Source organism: Enoplosus armatus, chromosome 7, assembly GCF_043641665.1.
Source record: "Enoplosus armatus isolate fEnoArm2 chromosome 7, fEnoArm2.hap1, whole genome shotgun sequence".
Classification (NCBI taxonomy): Eukaryota; Metazoa; Chordata; class Actinopteri; order Centrarchiformes; family Enoplosidae; genus Enoplosus; species Enoplosus armatus.
Window position 1 is genome coordinate 23128396 of NC_092186.1, and position 16713 is coordinate 23145108.

The 16713-nt window shown below is 44.0% G+C and overlaps 1 protein-coding gene across 1 annotated transcript in view; it reads left to right on the forward strand.

The window, feature by feature from the left end:
• The first annotated feature begins 4483 nt into the window (after positions 1 to 4483).
• The window catches only part of lrrc7 (leucine rich repeat containing 7), a 63276-nt gene continuing 51046 nt past the window's right edge, over positions 4484 to 16713 (forward strand). Inside the window, exon 1 of the mRNA XM_070908969.1 lies at positions 4484 to 4624. Within this exon, the coding sequence (XP_070765070.1) occupies positions 4484 to 4624 (141 nt within the window). The remainder of the gene's footprint in view (positions 4625 to 16713) is intronic.

Here is a 16713-nt window from a genome sequence, read left to right on the forward strand (position 1 = left end):
AGTGCGCCACAAATTATGCACGCACGTTTTCCACAGTCAGTAATCCTTGAATGTTGGCGAAGATTGATCATTAAATCAAAAATGCTGCAAAAGTAATCATGGAGCAATTATTATTTTTGATGTAACATTTGAGATTGGGCCAAAACAACACAAGCAGCAGTCAGTCAAACAGACACAACAGGAAGCTCAGTAAAGCCCTCCTTATATTGATTTTAAATCACTGTGAAGCCCGGCCTCTTGTGGCTCACTGCTTTTATATGACAGTGGTAATGTACTATAATACATCACTGTAATCAAACAGAGGGCAAGTGCAAGAGTGCACAGCTGCATAACCATCCACTATCCATTTGCACACACTTCCTACAAATACCCTAATTTTTAAATAATTCTTCTGTTCCATGCCGTCGTCCATTGTCTAAAAGTTGCTCACTTTGTTGTTTGATATCTTGTTCTGAAAACAAAGCTTCTTCTGTGCACTTAAACTAAAAAGCCCAAAGCCCCTCGAAATTGTTGCCAGGCAACGAACACAGCCCCAGCTGTTAAACAGGACTTTGCTTGAACATTTTTCAAATTGAGCCAACAGAAGTGGGAAAAAAAAGACGTGATGTTGAAGTTGGTGCTTTATCAACTTCTCTGGGTTGGGACGATGAGAAAGAGACAGAGAGAGAGAGAGAGATGACTTGTTGACTGACAGAGTGACTTGCTGGCCGGCTTCCTGTTTTCTCACAGACTGTTGTTAAACTCAGTCAATCTTGGAGAGTCCCAGCGCTGCCATATGGGTTTAACTGGAGCTTCGTCCTGGCGCTGCCAACTGGCGCATATGGCATTAAGGATACTTTGTCACTTGTTGGGGAAGTAGAGTGAAGTGGAGCTGAAGGCCCCCAGTTAAGTTTAGTTATCAAGTGTCAGAGGTCGTGATGGGAGCCGTGTTTCATCCCCCTGTCCAGACCAGCTCAGGGGTCATATATCATGCATGCATTTCATATTTCAGAAGCCGACTTTTACCCATTGCCAGTATAACTGCCCCAGTTTGAGGCCTTTTGTTGTTGTCACGACCTCCCACGTGTCGGGTCCTTTAGTATCAATTATTGTCTTCGCCGTTTGGCTCATGAGAATTAAAAAACAAACACATCCTTGACTGTCCTGGTTGAATGCAGCTGTCTTTTTGTTTTAGTTCCCATTGAGGAAGACATGATTCAGCGCTTGGATGGTCCAAACCTCAGAAATCCCCTAAATCTGATCACGACCTGAAACAAATGATTTCACTTGATTATTTCATTTTATTTTATTGTTGGTTTTTGACCTCTTGACCTAAATGCTCTATTGCAGGAATGAATTGCTCCACACTCACACAGTCGGACACATTTATACCTGGAAGCTGCTCAGTGCAACCACAGCGTGACCTGTTAGCCCTCTGAGCGGGTTAAGTGCTGTGCTCAAGGGCTCCTCGGCAGTGGTTATAAGCAAATGTATCCTGATGGTCCTGGAATCTAACCTGCCACGAGCCGGAATGCGGAATTGCGTCCATGCCGGGCGATTTGAACTAAAGAACTTAAAATGGATGACGGCTTGGATGATTTTAAACTGAAGTTGAAAACTGTGTTATCTGCTGCTTTGTCATTTCATTGTGCCGATGTGTGTGTACTTTAGAGTTGAGTTTTGCAAATTTTCTCCAAATGGTGTGGCACTGATTCATGCTATAGACAGTACCTGCCCCTATACAAAGAAACATTAGATAATAGTACATTAATGTCCAGCACCACCGATGCTCAGTACCAATGCAGAAAGTAGTGTGGCCTGTAGGTATCAGGGCGCGTAGCACATCTGATCTTAATGCAGGAGACGGCAGTTTGTTTGCCTTTTTATTAGCAATAACCACAATCTTTCTCTAACGGTTCCACATTTTTTACTCAGCTAACACTAACAATACCTTAACAACAGCTTATTAGCCACAGCCGCTATCTCTCCATAACCTTAACCACTCTGTAGCCGCCACGTGCGGATGTTGTAAAAAGCGGGAAATGTGTGTATAATGAGTGCATTTGCAGAATTTATCGATATCGGTCTAATCTTTGCAGATCAGCGCGAAATGCGAGGCAGAGGTGAAAGGATGCAGGCACACAGTTCAGCCTCTGAGTTGAGGAGACAAACGGCTCCGGTCAAACTAGCGTGAATGTACTGCACATTGTAGATTCACAGGACGGCTAGGTAATAGTTTATTGCCAACCTGCTCATACTCACTTGACCAGACTGAGGAGGCAAAGTGGATTTACTGCTTTACAAACCGATGTTAAAGGAAACTAATAGAATTTAATTGGCCTCATGCTGGCTGTGGATGAGCTGTGGCTCAGGCAGTCGCAAAACAGCAGCCCACTCAGCTGGCCACTGACTGTGAGCAAAAATTTGCAATGCTTCCGAGATCTGAGCCCCTGGTAAGGCCGTTCACTTAGCATCTATAATGTCCATCACAAAACCAGCAGGGCTCCTCTGCAGTTCAGCGACTGTCAACAAGTACGCCATCAAAACTGTGGCACACCTGCGGCTTGGGAATGATATGAATTTCCCAACAATAGTTTGTGTGAAACTCATATTTAGCCTCTGGACCATCACCAGACGGGTGCAATCATTTGTTGTGTGGCGCTGATATAAGCGAAGTTTACCACGGCCCGTTCAACAGTCACAGAGTCCGTCATCACGGTCAACTGTGAATTCTAATATGGAGCTAGCTGGAGAGCTGAAGCTCCAATGACACTGTGAACATCACGTTTGATAGATTGCACTGCTACCTGTCGCATTCAGATTTCATTTTGGAAACTAAAGTGCTGGTCAAGGGGAGGATGAAGAGGAGGAGGGACGCATTTATCCCGGGCATAAGGCCAAACACTTTGAGTCTTTGGCAGTGGGGACAGTTGACGATAATGTCGGTGATATTTTTTGCAAGCTGACTCCCAAACACACATCGGGACGTGCAACTGCTGGTTAGATCGGAAGAACGGCAGGTTTTTATGTAATGAGTTGGCTGGAATGTCTCAAAATGTGTGATTGTGTCTTTGTGGAGTTCATTTTCAAAAATAGATAAATAAATAAATGTTGACGCTAAAAGGGGCACTCCACAGATTTTACAAAAGAGAGTTTAATGTTTGTCATTGTGAGGACCGTCCGGCCTGTGCAATCAGTTGTATACTGTCCTCTTTTCAGGGACTTAGGTTTTGTTACGCAAAAGGTCTATATAAAAGTTTCTCAGTTGTACGATTTGGAGTGCTGATGTGATGGCTTGGGAGCTGGTTGTTATGCTCCGATATCTCTGACATGACATGAGAATGAAAGACCAGCCTCGTGAGAAGAGTAGCATCTAGTCTTTCTGGAGCTGGACCACAAGTCAGCATATCTCGGCCTCTTGAGCTTTGACTTTGACCGTCTTGCAAGTTCAACTGTGCAATACTGAATACAACGTATGTTATATTTTTTAACGGTGCATATTTGTTTTGGGTTGTTTTGGACGTGTTGTTTTGTCTTTTGTTGGATTTTAACCTGCGCTTCGAAAGAAACTCAAACCCCTTTCGAGGTTGGCTAATACGGCACGACCTATGAGTATCTGCAGTGGTTCTTACTATGGAGCCTCAATGATTAGTTGATTCATTGATGAGTCGTGTGACAGAAAATGAACCACCAGACTATACTGATAATCAATTAAAAGGTTGAGTAAATTGAGTTAAAGCTCCAGACTCCTGTTGAAGCTTCTCAAATATATATCTATATATATATATAGATATATATTTAGGTATCATGTATATATGTTTAGAAAGAAAAAACAGAGAAACATCCAACACCCGCGTAAACACACACAAAAACCTTCTGATTTAAAATCATCTTTTAGCAGCAGCAGGTTATTTTTGTCTACAGAAGAAACACTTTTCTCACAGGAAAAAAAAAAGAAAAGAGAGAGAGAGGCAGCATGGCAACAGTCTCAGGGACAAGCTCCACGTCAAGTGTGTGTGTGTGTGTGTGTGTGTGTGTGTGTGTGGCTTTATTGGCATGACTGCATACAATACATTAACAGAAAATATACAAATAACAATACAAAAGGGCATGGAGAACAGAAGGGGCTGTGGAAGGTAAGTAAGAGTAATATGACACACACACACACACACACACACACACACACACACACACACAATTAGGCTTGCAACGCACAAACGCACACCTTCGTGCGCACGCGCAAACGCACCTACTCTGGCGTCCTCGTTCCATCTTCATCCATCTCTCCCTCCCTCCCTCCCTCCCTCTCCTCTCTCTCTCCTCCCTCCCTCCCTCCCTCTCCTCCCTCTCTCTCTCTCCTCTCTCTCTCTCTCTCTCCTCCCTCTCCCTCCCTCTCCTCTCTCTCTCTCCTCCCTCTCCTCTCTCTCTCTCTCTCTCTCTCTCTCTCTCTCCCTCTCTCTCTCCTCTCCCTCTCTCTCTCTCTCTCTCTCTCTACGGGGGATAGATGGGAGGAGACGCTCCTGCTGAATGTGTTTTCCCTGCAGCGGGGTTCACGGTTACGGAGAGGAAGAAGAAGAAGAACAAGAAGAAGAAGAAGAAGAAGGAGGGCACCGCTCCGAGACTCGGTCACGGACCCGTTCGCTCGGTGTCGTTTCCATAACCGCACGCTGACCTTTCTCTTCTCCGGTGCGCCCGCATCTTGGCTTTTTTTTTTACATTTTTTTAATTTTTCTTTCCTTTTTTTATTTTTTATTTTTTTTTACATGGAGGCGGAGCGAGGCATCTCACCATCTTACAAACCTACCGAGAGGAGATCTGACTGAAATCGGTGTGTGTGTGTGTGTGTGCGTGTGTGTGTGTGTGTGTGTGTGTGTATGCGTGTGTGTGTGTGTGTGTGTGTGCGACCGACTTGGATTTAAACCTTACCGAATGATCCTGAAATGAGTCTCACCACCCGGGTTGATGAGCTCATCTCCTCCGTTTTCGGGCCCCCGGGGGCACTGAAGATGCGGCCGGTAGCGCGGGTACCTGTCCTGGTTTCACGCCGGCTCGGTTCGTCCCGGTAGACTGATCCCGTCCGGTGCTGCGGTGTCCACAGGGGCCACCAGAGTGATTTTTATTAATTTTTTTTTTTTTATTAGATTTTTTTTTTTTTTTAAACCGGATCCGCCACCAGCAGCCTGACAGATGGATAACTACTCTACTTTACAACGTAAGGCAACACGGACTGACACGTACCTGCTGCAGTATTTGTCATTAAGTCTGTTCATTAAGTCTGTTAATCACGGGCATCCCTTAATGAATAATCACATTAGCATCGACATAGTGAGGACTCTGTGGTCATCAGTCGTTGCACAAAATGACATCTTTACATCCCACACAGCTGCTGTCATGTGCATCATACAGGATTTTCCCCCATGTATTGTCATGACCATACATTTTTAATCAGGCCGGTGTCATGCGACAAATGTAATGGCATTACTTAATATTTGCATCAGTGTTGCTGCTGAGCAACAGGACCTGGCACTGTGCACCGCATGTGGTGGTTTTCTTGTATTGAAATGGTCCCTTCATCCCTTCATAGACCCTCATCCAAGGTCCTTTCATGGGCTCTGTGATGAGCTAATGAAACAGCCATGACTGCAGGAGGAGGGGAGGGTGGGGTGTATATGTGTGTGTGTGTGTGTGTGTGAGGATGATATATGATGCGGTGTCATATACCCTCCTGTCTTGACACGTAGCCCCCAGCCGTTCTGCCATGATAGCTTCATGCTTTCATATAGGACATTATCACACACACACACACACACACACACACACACCTGTTAAATCCACCAGCCTGAGGTATTGCAGCTTATTAGCCTATCTTAGCCTATTAGTTATCTGTATCAGTCACGCTTGTTACAAGCTTGCAATGACAAAGGCTGGTTAACCATCCAGCTAAATGGTTCGCTGCTGCTGCTGCTGCTGTTGTACACCTGTACAAGGTTAAGCTGTTTTATTGTCCGCATCATCATTCGTGGGGTTATGCGCTGTAATTTCTTTGTCCAGTCTTATCACCAGGCAGCGCGCACACTGTATGTCTCTCCGACTTGCAGCCAGGGCTACTACAGCAACATGCAGCAAGGGGCTTCTTCTAATCAAAGGGAATATTTAATTACAGCCTTCAATGCAACATATTTCAAAGCTTCTCTGTCTGCGTTGCCTCTAAGATGGCTTCTGTTAATACAGTTTCCTTTCAGCAGGGCTTTGCGGCCCCTCCTAATAGCCTTATTTTGTATCATTTTTAGCCAGGCAGGCCCATTATGTGTTGTCGGAGTGGGCCTCTTTCTTTGGCATCATGGAGCACAGCAGTCCAGGCCACAGTCTTTGCACATGCAGAATGTATCGCCGAGTGATCTTCCCGCATTTCTCTTTGTGCACATAATGTGTGTCTTTCTCGTCTTTCTGTGGGCTCGTGGGCATGGCATTGCTTTTTTTTTTTGGAGACTCTGAAGTGATTTCTGTGAGTCTGTGCTTTCCACCAACATTAAAACAGGTATTGGATTACCTGGTAGAAATGTGTTACAGTGGGAATGCGGCCAAGTAGATTTCCTTAAGCGCTTGCACACTTTTACCTGACATCTGTGGTTAAAATGTCCCCTCTCATCAAGTCTTATTAGTCTGAAATTGAGTCCTTAAAGTTTGGTGGAACATCTGAAAACATCTGCCAGTGTTGTATTTGACTTTCTCTGTAATTCTAGTGCAGCGAGGGTTCCTTATTCTTTCTTGTTTCTACACACAGACGCTCATTCCGAGAACGTATTTTAATCAAGTTGGTTTAAACTGAAAACTGGTTGAAATATTCCTGCTGCGCTGCAAAATAAGGCTTTTAGGACTCCCAATTTTGACGGAAAGTAGTTGCAATCAAAATGCTGCACATTAATGCATCAGTGATGAATACCCTGTGTACAATAACGCCATTTGGCTAATCAGTGTTTTTTTACTTTATAGTTCATTTTGCTGACAATGCTAATGTACTTTTACTTCAGTTAGAGTTTGAGTGCAGGACTTTCACTCGTGATGGTGTACTTTTACTCTGAGGTATTACTACTTTTAGTGAAGTAAAGGATCTGGATCCTCCCCCTCCCCCCCCTGACCAGCAGTGGTTCCAGGTATCTGTGCTCTCTTTATTTTGATAAACGATTAATTATTAAAGTCAAACCTTCTCCAGTTCCAGTTTCTCAAATGTGAGGATTTGTTGCTTTTTGGTCGAGCGAAACAATTGAATTTTTCACCATCATTTGTTGCTACACTGACGGGGTGGTGCTTCATTTTTTTCTTTGTCTTTGGTAGTCCCCTTTAATGAGAGATGAAATCAGTCTTCAACCAGATAGTTAGCTTTTCCATTTTACCCACAGTGTACCCATTTTAGTCTAACTATAGATACAAGTCCTTTCACGTCAGTTTAAATTACGGTAGCGCACCTCCCATGTTGAGTGCAATGTAAGAGGCTTCAGATCCAAGACACGATAAATGCATTAACATTTCTTCTTCAAAGAGCAAACTTGCATGCAGCTAGAGGAGGAAGGCTGGCTCAGTCTCTCCACCACTGTAGCTCTGACAGGACACTGCTGTTCCTGCTGCTGCTGCTGCTGCTGCTGATGCTGCCGGTTGCCTAGTGACTGTATCCATGGAACCGGCTCCCATCGTCATGGTGATGGGCCAAGGGAAAGAGACCCAGTGAGGGAAGAGGGACAGAGATACCAGTACATCTGCAGTGTGTGTGTGTGTGTGTGTGTGTGTGTGTGTGCGCGCGCGTATGATATGATCGAGGATGACGACGGTTACGGTGGCGATGATTGTGATACACCGGCGTTGTCAGTTGTGGTGACGGCACTGATGATGCTGGAGAAGGCGATGAAGAGTCTAGCGGAGTAAACTGAATCTTTATTTAGCCAATTTAGTCTTTGTCGGTCACATTTCTACCAAACTATAACCAGAAATGCACTTTCTGGAAGAGCTTTGGAGTTTCAAACTGGGTGACAGCTCAACGCGGAAGCAATATATTTAGCATATTTTCACAATATTTTCACGTTGATTGTTGGTTGATACTGAGATTATAGATGGACAGTGGAGAAGTATATGCTGCAGGGTAGAACTGCGACAATTAGCTGATTAACAGAAAATGTATCTGAAGCTAGTTTGATAATCTATTAATCATTTGGGTAATTTCTGAAGCCCCAGCTTTTCGAATATACAGACTTACTCCCAAATTGAATATATTTGGGTTTTGGACTGGTGGCTGCTACAAAACAAGATCTTTTTAAAGCATCTAATTGGCCTCTAGGAGATTTCTATGGGCAATGTTTACTATTTTCTGACTTTTTTTAGACCCAAGAATTAATCGATAAATCAATAATGTAAAATGACCATTAGTCACAGCCTTACTTAAGCAGGCTTTTGAGAAGTTTCAACTGCTTTGTCACAAATCCTTTGCAATTCCAGTTCAAGCTGCAAGCGTTTTACAGCCACCTTTTGAAGCCCGCGGGGAGCGGATTTCTGTTAGATTCTGGATGGGGCACGACTTGAGGCAGCACCCGTGCTTAAGCAGAAACTACACTCTCATAATGTCATGCAATTTTTGCTGCCTTTTCTTAAAACCACCAAATCCATGTAAGGGAACCTTTGCAGGATTTTAGAGAAGCAGAGAGGAGAGGACAGGAGAGGAGGGAGGGAGGGAGGAACAGACAGAAACATTATCCTCTTTGTCACGGCACGTACTGTACTGTAGGTTCACACGGGCTGCATGAAGCTGTTCCAAACTGGTCTCTCAGAGGATAAATTTATCTCATTCGTTTTGTTCATTTAAGTGGTTTAATGTGATTTCTTCTTTTTCTTTTTTCTTTTTTTTTTCTCCTTCACTGCGAGCACAGATTCATGTGGGAGCATCTGTTCTGTCGCTTCTCCAGTCTCGGTGACAGTGTTGCCATGGTTGCATCATGCACATTGTTCTCTCCGGGGTGACATAATTCTTTGGCTTGAGCGAGAGATTCTGGATCCTGTTCCTGTACAGTCTAACAGGAAAATGAATCTTGGTGTGGCACATTTAACTTCGTCGAATGCTAACAGTTTTATAGCTTTGGAGGGTTGTTCTTATTCCACATCATGTATTAGTCAGTTTTTGCTGGCATGGAGCAGCCGTAGCTCTCATTTGTGTGCTTCTGCAGGAAAAGAACAACGTGTTCAGGGCACAAAAAACGAATGGGTGACATTAGAGATTTGACACAAAACGAGCATTGACATAAGTAGGAAATAAATTACAGAATCACTTGTTTGAATCATTTTGAATAAAAAGTCTTATTTATTTTGATAATCGTTCAAGCGATTTATCATTAATGTCAAAAAGGTTTCCCGCCACCTCTCTCTGTGTTACATCATTGTAAATGAAATATCTTGGAGTTTTTGACTGTTGGCCATATTGTTAGTTTTCATTGGTCGGATAAAACAAGACATTTGAAGATGGGCTCTGGGAAAATGTGATCATCTATTTTTAACTATTTTCTGACATTTTAGACTGTAGTCCAAATGATTGAGCTATTAATCGATAGGGGAAATAATCATTAGTTGCAGCCCTGTTCTTTATGTGAGTTACCCAAACAGTTTGCACTGCACATTAATCGATTTATTCCTCTTCAGTTGCATCATAGCTAAACTAAAAGTCATTTTACCCGGGCAGGAAACAAACAAACAAGTTCTTTTTGCAGCATTGTACAGGAGTCCTTTAAGAAGCCTGAGACCACTTCCTATTGTCTTTGTCCTTAAACATACTTTTCTTGAGTGGTAGCCAAAGACTTATACCCTACAATGCAAAAATGCCCGTTGCAGCAGTGTCATGCGACTCCTCAGGCATCATAGATCCAGTGTCCACAGCTGTGGCTCAGCAGGCATCTTCTTTGTGACACAGTGATGGGGCAGGTCGCAGGGCTCCTGGTATTTTTATGTCTCAACACAAAAGTCACTTCTCATCCAATGTGACAGCTACAAGAACACAGAAGGAGATGACCTGTCACTGGCAAAGAGGACGTCAAGCCAGGATATTGTAACTACTGTGTGCCAAGTTGGGAGTCCATTCTGAGCTAATGCAGCTTTGCAGGGCGGGGGTGTAAAATAGGACAGCGCTGGGGCAGCATGGCCACATAATGTGCCTCCCTGCCGGTTCACATAGGAAATAAAAGGAGCTGCTGTTTGGACGCACATAATATGACTCTTGTATGTTGATAATGGCCAAACAGTTTGGCAAAAACCATAGGTGACCGTGCAGTTGTTAAACAACCTGGCAGGACTGTAGCAAGGTGTTTCACACTGTACTGTAGGCCCAGTGTGTGTGTGTGTGTGTGTGTGTGTGTGGATAGCCGAGTCTTTCACACTTGTCTAGTGTGTCATACGGTGTGACCCAGTGTTTCTGCTGAATCTGCTAGGTTTGTGTGTGTGCGCGTGTGTGCAGTTTTATTTTCCTCCATGTTGTCTCCATGCTTCCCGCTTGCTCACTCTCATTCTGGTGGGAGCTGTTCTAGGACAAGCTTCTTTCTTTCGACCCATGACCTCATTTTTTAATTCCCAAAATGTTTAGAGGGGCAGTCAGAGAGATGTCGAGTCATCGTGCGAGTCTTTTTACATTTTTATATAAAACACATGAGTCTTGAAAATCTCCTGCAACCCTGTTTGCATATCACGCAACCCCACGTGGAGCCCCAACCCACAGAGTGAGAAACCTACGACTCCAGACGGGAAGTAGATTCAAAGAAAATCACGCGCCTCACTCAGAAACACAACCCGAACATTTTTCAGGACATCTCTGCGTCTTAGACAAGTTTCATGAACAGGAGCTCTGTTGCGCATGGATTTGCAGAGCAATTCAATTACCTTTGTTGCTGGAAAAGTCAAGACTTTTGGGTTTAAGCCCAAGACTTCAGTCTGTGGCTGCTTTCAGACATGAATTGGCACCTCACTGGGAAACGAGTACTGTCTCCAGTTATACATCATCACCATGGTACCTCACTTACCTTTGATTACCAGTCGTTGACTCATACCGGCTTTCTGTTCAGTGAAGACCACAAGCTCCGTGTCTTTCAGCACAACAGATGGCGAACGAAGTCACTAAAATAACTCATTTCAAAGATGGCTCTGAAATGAGCTGAAAGACAGCATTTCTAAGTGACACAGAGGGGGGGAAAAATGTAATCATAGGCTTTTGTTGCAGTGCAAGTGCGTTTTACACGGAAGACAAATAGCTGACTGCCATGCTTGGAAAGTCAGTTGACTTTCAGATTTTTTTTCTTTTTTACACACACAAATAAGCGAGCTTTTCTGGAGATAAATAAAATGTTGTGTGTTTTGTGTTTGAAGTAAGAAGTCAAAAAGCAGCTGGTACACTTGTCGTAAAGGGCCAAATTTTTTGCCCTCGAAGAATTTAATGTGGGAACTGGAACATAATGAGGCATCTCTTGAGTAGCGCTTTGGTCGTGGGTCGGTCATAGTTCATGGAAACATCTTAGCTATCAGGACGCCCCTCTGATGATGCTTTAAATTATGCAAAAATGAAATCAGCACTACTTGAAATTAGTAGTAATTAAATTGTTGGCTTTTCCAAAACACGTGCCCAGTCCAAAGTGATCCAGACTGATGTAATGTGTGACAGTCTCCCAGGAGACAGGAGGAGGAAGAGGAGGCGGGTCAGTCTGCATCCTGTGCTGGTTGATCCACGTGTTGCCGTGGGCAACCCAGTCTCCTCTTAATGAGACAAAGGCCCGTGCAGCCTCTGGTCTGAGCTCTTCATTCGACGGCTCCGAGTATGTCAGGATGTCTAAATGTGAGCGAGAGGAAGACAGAGAGCGACCCTCAGGCGCCTCTTAGAGTCTTTAAGATCCTCTCATCCGTTTCAGACCCGCAGCATTTAACATGAAGGTAATTTCAGCCTATTGAGTCTATTAATAATGGCCACCTCATTGTAGCAAACACAACACACAGCCTCCATTAATGAAAGGGCACCGATGAGATGGAATAAAAGCAGAAGCACACAGACAACGTGAGTAGAATAAGTACCATTTTGGGATAAATGTGACTCGAGTCAACAGAGAAACGTATTAAGAGCAGAGTGAACAGAGAGACTAAAAGGCAGAGAAGAAGAATGGGCGTGAAGTTGAGGGCAGGAGAGTAATCTTTCTAAATCGACAGCATCTGCATCTTGTCCTGTCCCTGTCTGTCTCAGCTCAGCTGTCGTTAGCTATCAGACAGGAAGAGACAGAGAAATGGCTTGTCTCAGTGAGTGCTGGGGTTGGCTCCTCTTTGGCATTTTATCATCTCAATAATACAGACGTTTTCCTCTGCAATCACTGTCCCTCCATGTCTATATGCTCATGTTCCTCCTTAAAGGAGAGGTCTGGCGTTTTTCTCCCTGTCATAGTTATTGTCGACAACTTCCACGACAAGTGCAATGTTTGCCAGTATAATGTAATAATGGAAATACTCCAGGAAGGTAAAAAATTACCTCGCATTTGTACTTAAGAACAGAACTTGAGTTGTTGTACTGTACAGTAGCTTTTATTACAGATCATGGCTATAAATTGTGTTTGTTCCATTGTTATTCACTTGTTAGTCAAAACTTGACTTTGGCTAGCCTGCAGTGGTAGTCCACCACTGCTCAGTACAGGGCGGCTGTAGGAGCGTCATCTACTTTGCCACAACAGAGCCCACCAGCATCAGCAGAGGAAATGGAGACTTGGCATGATGCCACTTCCTTTTGGGCAAATGGGGAAGATTCTTTTCTTTTTTTTTGGGGGGGGGGGGGGGGGGGGGGTTATTTTCCATTCTGTCCTTGGTAGCAGTCAGTAATAAATGCTTTGACAGGAGGGAAAGTTAAAAGGCGCGCAGGTGTGACTGATAATGATATAATAATAATAATAATAATGGCTGCATTCCACCTAAATGGAACAGAGCCATCATTAAAGTTGTTAGTCCCACCTGTGCTTTTCTTCCTCTGACAAGGCAAAGTGTCCGCCAGGAAAATGATTCATTGTTGTGTTTTCATGTCAAAAGGGTTTCAGACTTTTACATTAGGGGAAAAGGAGATAATGCTTTATGAGGATACATGACATTTTAATGCTATTTTTGGCACCACTCGCTGCTCTTTGGCTTTGTTTGCAAGGGCAGGATACCAGCAAATGTCCCATACAGCTTCGTACACCCATGTCATTACTCCAGTATTATAAACCCCCGTCGCAGAAAGCATGCTGTGTAAAAGTGCTGTGAGACATGACAAAGGCGAGCCTTATTTTCCCTCAGTAAACAGTGCTAGAGTGATGCTCCATTGAGTGCCTCCCGTCCATTCATGAGTTCGTCTCGGGGATGGTTTAGTAATTTTGTTTGACAGTGTTTTTTTTCTTTACATTTGAGCAAAGTCCCCAGGCTCACTGTAGGCACCGATGTGTGGAGAACGTCAACACGCTACATGTGACTGAGGGGAGACCTCAGACCAGTGTGTGTGTATTACTCATGTTGTGGGGACATAAATCTGTTTGCACGGTCACATAGTGGGGACTCGCCTTCCTTTTGGGGACAAAACGTGAGTCCCCATAACGTAAATCATTCAACTTTAGGGTAAAGACTTGGTTTAAGGTTAGGGTTAGGCAAGTAGTGGTTATGGTTTAAGTAAGTCTCCCGGAAATTAATGTAAGTCAATGTAATGTCCTCTGAAGTAATGGAAACACGACTGTGTGTGTGTGTGTGTGTGTGTGTGTGTGTGTGCAGCATACTGTGTCACTGTAGAGCGTAAGTGACCATCCATGCGTGTGTCTTGAGTGTGATGAGTGTGTGGAGCTGCATGTAACTCTACGAATGACGTGTGTGTGTGTGTGTGTGTGTGTGTGTGTGTGTGTGTGTGTGTGTGTGTGTGTGTGTGTGTATGGGTGTGTGACACAGAGAGAGAGGATTGCTGACTATGAATTTTCCAGTTGCAACAGCTACCGTTTCCGCCTCTGAAAATCTTTTCCTTCGATCACTTTACTCATCTTTGTGTGTGTGTGTGTATGTGTGTGTGTGTGTGTGTGTGTGTGAGCTTGTGTGCTTAATGCATCATTGACTACTTCTTTCCCTCCACCCTTTCTTGCCTTCTCCATTTCCCTCCTCTTCATGTTGACTCTGTGTAGCGTGCAGTATATCGGTATATGTAGGCCAGCTCCCACAGCTCTTATGGGCTCCATAGGTGTCCATTGGACTGCCTGTATGGCAGCTGTAGTGTGCCAGCCTGTTCTGCTGCCTTAAACATGCAGTCTGCAGTGCTTATTAGCAATTCAGTTATGCCTGTTGACATGTGCACCTACCGTATAGTAGATGCAGGTATTTTCCAGAGTGATCTGATGCCTTTGAACGTTTGAGGGGTCCCAATCCCCAGGTTGGGAACCACTGGCATAGAATGTTTTGATATTAGCAGAGACGTGCTACGTTTTTATTGGATTTTCTGTTGGCTTTTGCTGTCGTAAGACGAGATACCACGGTATGATCCATTTGTACTGTGGCACCGAGTGGGATGGGATAGAGAATGGCGTAGAAATTGCATGGATTATGGGTGGATGGACAGACAGTTAGGTGGATGGATGTGGATAAATGTTGTCTTGAATGGTTCCATAATGGATTGGGGAGCTTTTATATGAAATACTTTTTTTTTTTCCACAAAAGCATAATCTTTGCTTGAGTGCAGCTTGTAAGAATCATAGTACATTATTGTATTTCTTTCTTTAACAATCCTATGATATGAACGTCATGACTTCTTCTGCTCTCACTGTGCATGTTGCTGCACAGCTTGGCAGTGAGTGAAACATATTTCCAATAAAGGTTGAAGACGACAGTTGGCCTTTGAAGTTATTCCTGGTAGCTATTGTGAAACTATGAACACAGGATCGGATAATAACACAGAGATGAGATGTCGTAAAGAAACGTAGGTATTGTAATAATTAATACAAATAACAAAGGTTTGATTCGGACAAAGTGTAGACTAACTGTCAGATCAGTTACTTTGTAACATGCGAAAGTCCTGTATTCAAACTCGTTCTTAAGTAAAAGTAGCATCAAGTACAAAATGAAATTCAGCTATTTGAAGAAGAAGAAGAAGAAGAAGAAGAAGAAGAAGAAAGCTGCATTCCTCTGAGACAAAGTCCTGACATGTACTGTATAGATTTAGACAGAAAAAAAAATGAATGAGATGAAATATTTGGACCTAATAAGTCCCTGGCTTGATCATCCAAACTCAAAAAGGACTGTTATCTCTTATCTGCTCGTATCCTAACAACAAAGGATCAAACTGTGATTGAGATTATGCAGCTATACATGTTGACCCTCACTGGCATGTTTTAATGCCCCGTCTGAGTTTTGAAACATCAGAGAGGACGGCAGAGAAGCAGAGAGAGGTGGTGGGGGGCGGGGGATGACGTATTGTTCCTCTCTGCATACGAGGACATTTGCAACTTAAGTGTGAAGATGAAAAACGTTGCTGTGGTAATAAAAAAAACTTGCGCTCCATTCCTCATTAGCTTAATCATGAGATGGCGTTCTGCAAGGGCAAAACATGACTTGTATTCCTTTTTAAGTCGCTGTGAATCGTGACTGGTGAGCTTCACACCAGTGTGCTGCCTCCTCTCTCTGACTGTTCTCCTACTGTCTCTCTCTCTCTCTCTCTCTCTCTCTCTCTCTCTCTGTCCAGACAGCGAAGGTGTCTGTGGTTACTCTGCAACAAGCTGTGTCTGCTAGGTGCTAATGATAACCGCCCAAATGATTATCCTCACGGACAGGTGGTGCAGCCCTGAAAGCCCTTCAGGTGAATCAGTGCTTTTAACGTACTACTGCTGCGGAGATTCACTTGCACTCGCAGTGTAGTATGCCCTTTGTACCAAAGTATTTCTGTCTGCGTCATTAATTCAAAAGTTTGAGTCCCACCCGACTGTTTATCGTTAAGCTGAACCATGCTAGTCAGGTTAGCCCAGCCCATAAATCTAGCAGCATCAGTACGGTGGACACAAATGAGGAGCTCAAAGGCCTTCCCATGTCATTTGCATCATTACACGTCATGCTTTGCCATCATAGCAACGCTAGATAGCACCAAAGTATGCCTTTTCTTTGTCAGGATACGGCACTGTCCTATTTATTTGCTTTCTTTTTTCTTTTTTTTTTTAAGTTTTTTTTTTTGAGGGGGGGGGGGGCATATTTGCAGTGATGGCAGAGAGATGACAGACAGTCAGTGGAGAGAGGAGAGATGACATGCGACAAAGGCCCCTGACTGGACTCGAATCTGGGATGGTGCGATTAAATGGTCAGCATCTTAAACCCTTAAGCCACCAGGGCTCCCCTCCCTCCCTGCCTCCCTCCCTCCCACCCGATTGTCCTATTTCCCATCAATGCCCCAGAAAAGCACCAATTTTTATAACATTTGCTCCTTGGATCAGCTCGTCCCAGCTACTGTACTTTCGACTATTACTTCTGTCCGCATGAAACGTTGGATGTGTGCATCACGTCAAATGATGCAATACAGGCAGTTTGTGCCCCCCCCCCCCTCACTGTTTGCTGTCAGCCTCTCGCTGCAGATTCACAGCCAAAGAAATAATGAATGTAATATCAGTGTTTGTCCCTGTATGTGACTGCCAGTGGTTATGGGGAACAGGGGGTTTGAGCTCTGATGTAATGTTCCTGCATCTCGCCATTCAT